At 37.4% G+C, this 10,967-nt stretch overlaps 1 protein-coding gene across 1 annotated transcript; it reads right to left on the reverse strand.

Annotated features, from left to right (window-relative positions):
- Positions 1 to 3,493: 3,493 nt before the first annotated feature.
- LOC123871523 lies at positions 3,494 to 5,731 on the reverse strand. The gene is made up of 4 exons (XM_045915367.1): positions 5,534 to 5,731; positions 4,798 to 5,020; positions 4,151 to 4,252; positions 3,494 to 3,818 (listed from the first exon to the last, which is right to left on the reverse strand). Exons 1-4 carry the CDS (start codon positions 5,642 to 5,644, stop codon positions 3,562 to 3,564), a joined length of 693 nt encoding a protein of 230 aa, XP_045771323.1. The 5' UTR covers positions 5,645 to 5,731; the 3' UTR covers positions 3,494 to 3,561.
- Positions 5,732 to 10,967: the final 5,236 nt, after the last annotated feature.

Consider the following 10,967-nt stretch of genomic DNA (forward strand, 5'->3'; position numbering starts at 1 on the left):
AATCAGATTACTGTATCACGTCAATTTACAATGATCTGATTGGTGGAACCTACACTATGCGTTCTTGTTCGCACTGTGAGACCTCATAGTAATGATTGTGAATACGGCCTTGAGACTGATTTGATGTCGTCTGTCTGCTTTCTGGAAGTCTTGAGTCGTTCAACGCTAAACTTTTCGGTTAGGTCATCATTCTAGTACTTTGGGACCTCGTCTAGTCGTCTATCGTCTAACGCTAAGCTTTCTGGTGCAAATTCACCATTCTAGCCCTTCAGGACTCGTCTATCGGTTTATGTGTCCTGCCCATTACCACTTCAGCTTTACACCCCCTTGGGCTATGTCGGTTACTTTGGTTCTAACTGAAATATAATTACAACTGTGTGCTGGAGGAAACATAAGAAAGGAGACCGACACGGAAAAGTGAAAGCAAATTCTCAAATTTGTTACTTTCCAAAAGATGACCACGTCCACTCTACCAAGCCTTAGCGTTTACTGTTTAGAGAGGTAAATTAGGATGATCAACCCATTTCCGCCCCACTACTGAGTACGGGTCTCCTCTCAGAATGAGATGGGTTTAGGCCATAGTCTGACACGCTGGCCCAATGCGGATTGGCAGACTTCACACACTTTTGAGAACATGGAGAACTCTCAGGCATACAGGTTTCCTCACGATGTTTTCCTTCACCATTAAAGCAAGTGATATTTAATTGCTTAAAACGCACATAACTGAAAAGTTAGTGGTGCGTGCCCGGGATCGAACCCCTGACCTCCGATTAGGAGGCTGATATTCTAACCACTAGGCTATCACAGCAAAGTAGGATAAAAAATAAAAACTGTCAGCATCCAACTTGTCGGCGCGTCTGTAGACGCTTGTCACTCACGTCGCCGCCTAGACAAAGGTAGTAAACGCTTGTGTGAACATCAAAGGGCTCCTCGTGTAAGCCGCCTCTATCGAGACGCAGCGGTGTGTGCGCTGCTTTGATTCACGTGACTTGAATGCGAAGTTAGGGTTGTCACTTTTGCAAAAAATATTAAAAAATATGTTTTTTTTCCTCCACCTTAGTTCGTGGTTATGCAAAATGTTAAGTTAAGCAAAATGTTTTATGGAAGTTTACCTAAATGATTTTTTTAGTGAAATTAGATTCTAGACACACACAATCTAATTAATTTAATCACAAAAAGTTGACATCCCTATGGTAAAGGTTGTTCTTGCTTACTTAAATGTATTTTCTATGCTTCTATTTTTTCAATAAAATTACGGTATATTAACTTTATTTGACAGACAAGATCGCTTTTCTTTGAGTTTTGGTTTTACCACCGTAAAGAAAGAGAAATGAAATTCCTTTCTTAGAAATGTGTTCGTCCACTGCGGATGGCGAATTTGCATAATAAAATACTAGATGTTACCCGCGACTTCGTCCGCGTGGATATAGATTGTTTTGAATGACACACGTCAAACTTATAACACCCCTCTTTTTGGGGTGTTATAAGTTTGGGGGTTGGGAGTTATAAATAAAGAAAAGCAATGATTTTTAACCCCCGACCCAAAAAGAGGGGTGTTACAAGTTTGACGTGTGTATCTGTGTATCTGTCTGTGGCATCGTAGCTCCTAAACTAATGAACCGATTTTAATTTAGTTTTTTTGCTTGAAAGGTGGCTTGATCGAGAGTGTTCTTAGCTATAATCCAAGAAAATCGGTTCAGCCGTTTGAAAGTTATCAGCTCTTTTCTAGTTACTGTAACCTTCACTTGTCGGGGGTGTTATAAATTTTTGATTTACACTTGTTATTTAATTATTCTGCATTTAAATAAGTAAATATCCTTTATGATATTGAATTTTAGCCCGACAAACTACCGCTATACAAAACATCACAATACTCTATTACTACAGCTACAGTCCAAGACCCTATTCAACGAAGAATAGGTACTATGTATCTAAATAATATATTATCAGCTAAGGTGTCATCCCTTCCAATTTGGCTTTATTAAAAAGAGTAACTTGATCGTAACTTTACGTTACTAAACTTTACGCCTCTACACCTAGATTACTTCGCGTAAATCTAGACTTAGGCTCAGAGCTTAGCTTAAAACCTAAGTATCTATATACTTAGGTTGGTTTACTTAAAATTTTCATAATATGGGTCCTTAAATACTCTGTTTAAAATTTAAATGCGTATTATTTAACAGACAATTTAAGGACCCATATGTAGGCATGAAAACATTGAAGACTTTTGGAAGGTTTTATTTGAAAACTACAAAATAATATATAAACACTTTGATAATATTCCAAATGTGCATTTTAGGTATTTAATGCTTGAAGCTATTATATTGATAAAAGATTTGCACCTTACCACAATCATCAGAACAAATACTGATGAAATTCTGAAAACTGCTTCTAAACCAGTTTATATTTTTGGCAATTTTTACTGGACCATATCGTTATCAGCACTATTTTTCCTTACGGCTGAATTTTCAATCGCTGTATAAAGCTACGGCCACACCTGCGCATCATGAACGCGGGATGCGGGATGCGACGCGGCAGCGTCCACTAACCGAATCTATACGTGCATCTATACTTGCGTAGGTGTTCATGACGCCATTAAATTAAAGACCCTCAATAGCTCAACGGATAAAGAAGCGGACTGAAATCTGGAAGGTCGCCGATTCAAACTCAACCCGTTGCACTATTGTCGTACGTACTCCTAGCACAAGCTTTACGCTTAGTGGGGGAAAGGGGTATATTAGTCATTTTTTTTATTTACCACAGCGTACCAATACGTGACAAAGTGAGCCTGACCTGCTGCTATTGAGATTTTTTTGATATTATACCTACTCTAAAAGTGGTTGAAGCATAGGTCAACTAGACCCTACGCGTGGACGACAGGTGCTGATTTCCCTTGCGGCCATATGAGCCGCACTACGCAATAACATGCGATTGGATAATAATTGCGTCACGGGCAATTGGACTTTATTGACTGTTGCTTTTTTGAATATTGCATGAAGTGAAATCATATTTGGTAACAGTCCGCGACTTCGTTTGCGTGGATTTAAGATTAAGGTGTTAATAACTGCAAATTCTTTCTTGGGCACTAAGAAATAATTTGGGACTTACTCAAGGAATCATTTGATCATCATATTATTAATATGTACTAAATGATGCCCGCGACTTCGTCCGCGCGGATTGAGGTTTTTTAAAAATCCCGCGGAAACTCTGCTTTTCCGGGATAAAAAGTTGCCTATGTCAATTTTCCGGGACGCAAGTTACCTTTGTACAAAATTTTATTTAAATCTGTTAAACCACGTCATAATAGCTATTTGCGTGCCTTTCAGCCCGATCTATCCTGTAGTTTGAGCTATGCGTTGATAGATCAATCAGTCGGTGAGTCATCTTTTCCTTTTTTAGTACTTTAATAATGAATTTGACTATGATTAGTTTATTAAAATAAGTATTTGTCGAAAAAAAAACACTTTATTCATGTTCCATTATCTTTTTAATGTTTAAAACATCTATTGTGAGTGATATACCAATTAATATCTAGACTAGACTCTATCATACTTCGACTAATCACGTGAACCTAGCTGCTAGATATTTATATCCATTTTCTCTATTTCTGATTACAGGGACCGATACTATAATTAGCATGACGAAAGGAGAAAAAATATAAAGGTTCACTCCGCCATTGACTTGGCAGGCTGTCTCACTAAACGAGGTCGTCCTCCAAGTAGCATTAGATAAATCTTTAACACCTGCTATTAGCTTCTCAGTCGCAATCTTAAGTTCTGGTGAAGGTGACTGGGTTTTCCCTAGTTTCCACGCCCATACTGAAAAAATATTTATACGAGAATCTAAGGGCGCATGTACATTAAGTCGAATTCAGCCACCAATGTTTAACGTGCATTGAACCGTTAAGCATCAGTTGAAAAATTCGGCCATTGACTTAATGTAAATGCGCCCTAAAGGAGGGTTCACACCTGCGAGTTGATCATGAGTCGCTCATTCACTCAGTAGTTGTTCACTTGAGTAAAGTGCAAACGTATGTAGATTCGTTTTTATTTTTTCGGCTGCTACGATTATCTATGGCAGTACCCCAGTTGACCAGAAAAACCTCCCCCCCCCCCACCCCCCACCTCTACACAGTCTCTATGGTGGTTACCTGAACTCGTGTTCCCATCCGTATTCTGGCAGCTGTACAATACCATACTTTGTTGTTCATAATAAGTAACAGGCATTATCAAATAATCGTAAGAATCACCACCTGGAAAAAAAGTGAGATCGCAATCAAGGATTCGAATCCTTGATTCGCAAAATTGATTGAGGAAAGGAGGACTCGCAAACATGCCATTACGTCATCCGCGTGGATTTAGGTTATTTAAATTGCGTGAGAATCTAATTTTCCGGGATAAAAAGAAGCCTATGTCATAATCTATGTTAACCTACATAAAACTATGTTTAAGTTGTTATCGAAAATATTCGGTTCTCTTCACTCTATTTTTGCTGGAGGATTTTTGCTTATTACAATGTTTAAAACTCACAAACATTTGCACGCCTTGACATATTGTACAACGTGTATGCAAATTGCCCGCTTTTGGTTTGGTCGACCGTGGCTAGTTACCACCCTACCAGCAAAGCCAAGCCGCCAAGCGATTTGGTGTTCCGGCACGATGCTGTGTAGAAACCAAAGGAGTATGGCTTAAATGAAAACTGCTATACCCCTTCCAGGTTAGTTCTTATGATGCGCCAACGTACACGGTTCGCGCGCGTACGCAGGTGTGGATCTGCGTTAAAAATCTAAGCACTTACCAGTAAACGTAAAGTTCAGCACGCCAAATATACTACTACTAGTACTACTAAGCGAAACAGATGCATTTCTGTAGACCAATTTACCACCAGCCACTTCCCTGCTGGAGAACTCAAGTCCTGAGAGGATTTGACTTGACAAGATGACTGTGAAGGTGGTGGTCGAGCAGTCACCAGACTCAAAGGTGTTCTCGATTCTTTCTAACTGATACCATCTTCCTGCTATCTGAAAAAGCGATCACGTGCAAGGCGAAACCGCACATAAAGATTTAAAGGGTTTCGTATCATCTACAAGATATAACACCATGTCAATTTTTTTTTTAATTTTTCGTTGGGGCTGTTTTGAAATTCGCCATCTTGTTTTTTAGGGTTCAAAAGGAAAAAGGAACCCCTGTATAATTATAGGATCACTTTGTTGTCTGTATTTCTGTCTGTCTATTGCCTGTCCGTCTGTCTGTTTTTATTAATTGTTGTTATAGCGGCAATATATAAGTACCTACACACTCTGTGAAAAATTCAACTCTCTTCCAACTATTACGGTTCATGAGATAAAGCCTGCTGATAAACAGACTGATGGACAGCGGAGGCTTAGTGCTAGGGCTTTGGCACTCTTCGGGTACGGAACGCTATAAATAGGTAAGGATTTGAATTGAATCTTGTTGATTAAGAATGGAATTTAACCCCTAAATTAGCTTCAGTATTTCTAACTTTAGTTAAATGTAGGTGGGTAAGTACTTACAGTTGATACATCAAAAGATGTAGTTCTTAACCCTGTGAAATTACATGCTTTATCAAGATTGAGCTGCGCGTGCGCAGGTGACAACAACAATAAAATAACCACTCTATACATTTTTCTAGTAAAACAATTTTATTAAATTATATTATGTTACACCGTAATAAGCTAATACAATGACAATCTTTACAGTACAATTTATGTATTACAAGTTTCCACTTATGGGGTTTTAAAGGTTCCAGTACACAATAGCCCAATTGGTCAGTGCACTCGGCAAGTAATGTCACTGTCTATCACACTATCACACTAGTAATATTATAAAGGCGAAAGTTTGTATGTGTGTGTGTGTGTGTGTGTGTATGTTTGTTACTCCTTCACGCAAAAACTACCGGACGGATTGGGCTGAAATTCAGAATGGAGATAGATTATACCCTGGATTAGCACATAGGCTACTTTTTATCCCGGAAAATCAAAGAGTTCCCGGGATTTTTAAAAAACCTACATCCACGCGAACGAAGTCGCGGGCATCAGCTAGTATTTGTATAAATACCTAGCGCACAAAAATCGGCAAGCTGGAACTCGACAAGTTTTTGCCAAGTGTAGAGAACACAAGTTCACTGAAAGTTTTTGTTTAATGAGTAGTGTGCTGTTATGAGCTTAGTTTATACTGGTTTAACAGGACTTCATCTGCTTGGATTTTGGTAAAAATCCCGTGGCAACTCTTTGATTTCTCGAGTGTAAGCTTATGTACGGCTCCGGTAAACTCTCTGTAAGCAAATTTCCTTAAAGTCAGTTAAATGGCGGTGAAAAGGTAGCAGACAGAAAGACACAATTTTCCATTTATGTTAAATATTAGAAAACCTCGAATAGCTTTACATCGAATAACAAGGTACTGGAATTGGTCCACAAAGAGAAAGAATTACTCATGCCCACCGAATGTGAAGGAAGCTCGCTTTCTTTGGAGATTTACAGGGAGGAGTACAATTCTCATTCCCAAGATTAGTGTTGGAAGGGAGAATTGCAGGCAAAAGAGCTCAAGTTCGCTAAAGATGTAAGTGGTTGGACTATAATATACGGGCTTACTTAGTTACCCGAAGAAAAAAGAGGCGGCTTTATAGAAAAACTCTTCGAACAATGATCGCCAAACTTTGTTCCGAAGAAAGCACGCGATGATGATGATATTAGAAATTAGAATGATTAGGTTAAGCTTGTTGTTTCTTATGAGTCTCGAGGAATCACACTAATATTATAAAGGCGAAAGTTTGTGTGTGTGTGTTTGTGTTTGTGTGTGTGTGTATGTTTGTTACTTCTTCACGCAAAAAGTACTGGACGGATTGGGCTGAAATTTAGAATGGAGATAGATTATACCCTGGATTAGCACATAAGCTACTTTTTATCCCGGAAAATCAAAGAGTTCCTACGGGATTTTTGAAAAACCTACATCCACGCGAACGAAGTCGCGGGCATCAGCTAGTTTTATATAAACATCAAAGAATCATGATGCAATTTGCAAGCAGCAACAAAACATTGGCCAGCATTCCCTGAAGACTTTAGGTCAACGTGTATTGGAGCCATTGCAATCCACGTCATATCAATTGTTAGGGGTAAGTACCTGTTTCCTTGATCAGTAATCTTATCTTTCTCACATTATATATACTGGAGTACCAACGTAGGTACCTTCTTAATTAAAAAAAAATCATTGTCTAACTAATTTCATCTATTCTCTACTATTTTTAATTTTCATAAGCCAATTTGTATGTTTATCTATTTGTTATATGTACAAGAGTCCTATGACCAGCTGTGGACATTTACCGGTTGATAATGATGATTTTAGAATTTAGATAAGTAGATGGTGCAGTTTATTGAGATATTGAAGAATGAGCAAGTGTACTGCGGTTTTTAACCCCCGACCCAAAAAGAAGGGTGTTATAAGTTTGACGTTTGTATCTGTGTATCTGTCTGTGGCATCGTAGCTCCTAAACTAATGAACCGACTTTAATTTAGTTTTTTTTTTTTTGTTTGAAAGGTGGCTTGATCGAGAGTGTTCTTCGCTATAATCCAAGAAAATCAGCCGTTTGAAAGATATCAGCTCTTTTCTAGTTACTGTCACCTTCACTTGTCGGGGGTATTATAAATTTTTAATTTACACTTGTTGACAGTCAGACAGACAGACAGACAGCCCTCTTAAGAGGGCTCTCTCCGTCACTCGTTTCCACTCGTTTCATACAATCGTAGTTCCAATTTCATTTGAATATTAAGCAACCAAAGTCCATGAAATTTTGCAGACATATTCTAGAAACTAATATCTATGTCTGTGGTTTTCCAGATTTCTGTTAAAATATTCGGTTTCAAAGTTACGCGGTCTTGAAAATTTACATACAAATTTTTGAGCCCCTGTAATTTTAAAACTACATATTTTTAGAAAAATCTGAACACCACAGACACAGATATTAGTTTCTAGAATATGTCTGCAAAATTTCATGGACTTTGGTTGCTTAATATTCAAATGAAATTGGAACTACGATTGTATGAAACGAGTGACGGAGTGAGCCCTGTTAATTTACACTTGTACTTCAATCGGTTAAAAAGTTACAACTATGGCCTCGGAATAAGAATGTTCTACGCAGCAACAAAACTAGGTTAAACTATCCACCGAATTGTGGTTTAAACAGTAGATAGAGTTAATTACTCCCTAAACTCCTGAACAGATATAAACTGCATACAACGCCCAGTGAGGGCGAACTCCTCCAAAACTAATTACTCAAACTCTGATAAACCAGCGAGTTATGGCCAATTCTATTATGTTAATAACAACACACCCACACCGCTTCATTTCGTATGAATAAAGTTCGACGCATACCCACGGAGACGAGTGGAAAATCTCGTCGGAACTCATCACTGTAAATTATTATCACTTAACATCCCTGACCTGACCTGCCTGCTTGTTTGCTCGCTATTATAAAAAGAAACTCTTGATTTTTCATTATAAAAAGTAGCCTGTGTATCTCTCCAAATCTTTGACTATATATCCAATCGAGAAACCATATCGATACGTTATTCCGTTGCGGCGCGATTAATGAACAAATCAACAAACCAAAAAAGCAACAAACAAGCATCTCTCGCATTTATATAATGGGTATAGTAACGCTGTTATAAAATTATGACTTGCTGACGCCCGTGACTTCGTCCGCGTGGATTTAGGTTTTTCGAAATCCTGTGGGAACTCTTTGATTTTCCGGGTAAAAAGTAGCCTATGTGCTAATCCAGGATATTATCTATCTCCATTCCGAATTTCAGCCAAATCCATCCTGTGGTTTTTGCGTGAAGGAGTAACATACACACACACACACACACATACACACCGCCTTTATAATATTAGTGTGAAGTGTGATTAGTGTGAAGTGTGATCCATCAACAATTTGATTGGTCCAATCCATTCCACTCTACCTACTCCACTTCGTTTCGCATGAATAAGATTCAACGCTTACTTAAGGAGCGGAGTGGAGCCGTGTTCTTTTACCTGACTACGAGGCACAGACAGGGTTATGTTTTTCACGACTATTTGGGTATGTCTGTGGGAACCTTTATACCCAACTTAGTTGCAACAATATATATTATGTATGGGTGGGTAGTAGGTACTAAAAAAGGAATAAAATATGCAAAAAGATTTATTTTGATTGCATCGCGCGCTGGTGGCGTGCTGCCAGATTGATGAATATGCAGATCAAACAATACCGCAATGGCGTATTTATTGTATTAACTTTTTATTTATTTATTTATTTCATACAATACATAATTAAAATCCATACTAATTGTCAGCATGTTGTTCAGTTCAATCAACTCCCAAATATTGGCTTTTAGGTGTGCTAATGATACTGATTCCGGTGGTAACTTTTTTGAATATTCGCATCTTCTTTTTACCATGTAATGAGAAAAGGACAGACAATTATAGAACTATAAACTAGACAATAATTTAATTATAGAACTGCTACTATAGGCGCCAAAATTTGTAGAGTAGCTCTAAAATTTTAGAGTATTTAATTTAAAATTCATTTTCCGTCCTTATTTAGCAATAGGTATTTAAAAAAAGATGCAGATACTCTTTAGTTTAGAGGAAGATAAAATTGAGTGATTTCTGCGTGAAAATATTTTTGTTTAAAAAAATTAAAAAATATACTTAGTACGTTTATCGTCTTGTGACGTCATTGATCGCCTTCCGTACACCGTGACGCTAATCTATACTAATAAATAAAATTGGAGTGTCTGTCTGTAATTTCGAAATAACTACCGCATATTAAGGTCATATGGTTATTTGAACGATACTATAACTGAATCACACGTTTTTAAAATTTTTGTCTGTCTGTCTGTCTGTTTGAAACGGCTAATCTTGGGAACGGCTGAACCTATTTTGACGGGATTTTCACAGACAAGTAGAGAATTGACCAGGGAGTAACATAGGCTACTTTTTTAACCGACTTTCAAAAAGGGAGTTGTGTTTTTCTACCTATGTATACCGAAATCTCCGAGATTTCTGAACCGATTTGCGTCATTTCTTTTTTAATCGATAGAGGAACTTTGCGACATTGTTTCATAAAAAATTTGGAGTCCAACTCCTCAATCCTGATGCTGCAGGGGATCTGACCAATCCACGCGGGCGAAGCTGCGGGCATCAGCTAGTAAATAATAAATAATAATTAGTTGTGTTAAAAATTTCAATAAATCTAGAGTTATTTTTAAAATATTTTGTTTATTAATGGATTCTAGCTCCATAAACTACAATTAAACAAAACATCACATCATTAACCGACTTCCAAAAAAGGAGGAGGTTCTCAATTCGTCGGGATCTTTTTTTTTTTTTTTTTTTTTTTATTTTTTTTTTATATTTTTTATGTATGTTCCCCGATTACTCAAAGACCCCTGGACCGATTTGGAAAAATTTTTTTTTGTTTGAAAGGGTATACTGTGCAGGTGGTCCCATATAAATTTGGTGAAGATCCGATGAATATCTTCGGAGATGGAGAACAGAACTCCTGAATGGATAAGAGCAAATTGCTCGCGATCACTGTAATAGCTTAGTAAACAGTAGGGTTTTAACTGGGCATAGCATATTATAGTACAGTGGGGCCACTAAAAATTGTGAAATAAAAAATTTTCAAAAGAAAAATAAAACCGACTTCAAAAACCAAAAACACTAAAAAGTAGAAAATAATTTTTGTTTAGCTACACATGTAATGTACCTAGGTATGAAGTCGGGCGAGCTTCACTCTTGGATTTCTAATTTTGTTTTAATATGCTCGCTCGACTTCATACCTAGGTACATTACATGTGTAGCTAAACAAAAATTATTTTCTACTTTTTAGTGTTTTTGGTTTTTGAAGTCGGTTTTATTTTTCTTTTGAAAATTTTTTATTTTATTACTACAGTCCAAGAACCTATTTCT

Source organism: Maniola jurtina, chromosome 14 (genome assembly GCF_905333055.1).
Source record: "Maniola jurtina chromosome 14, ilManJurt1.1, whole genome shotgun sequence".
In the NCBI taxonomy this organism is placed as follows: Eukaryota; Metazoa; Arthropoda; class Insecta; order Lepidoptera; family Nymphalidae; genus Maniola; species Maniola jurtina.

Coding starts and splice junctions, on each gene's coding strand:
- LOC123871523 (XM_045915367.1), bottom strand. CDS start 5,644: ATGTATAGAGTGGTTATTTTATTGTTGTTGTCACCTGCGCACGCGCAG. Junction 4,253..4,797: donor GCTGAACTTTACGTTTACTG/GTAAGTGCTTAG, acceptor CTTTTTTTCCAG/GTGGTGATTCTTACGATTAT. Junction 3,819..4,150: donor GGATGGGAACACGAGTTCAG/GTAACCACCATA, acceptor ATATTTTTTCAG/TATGGGCGTGGAAACTAGGG.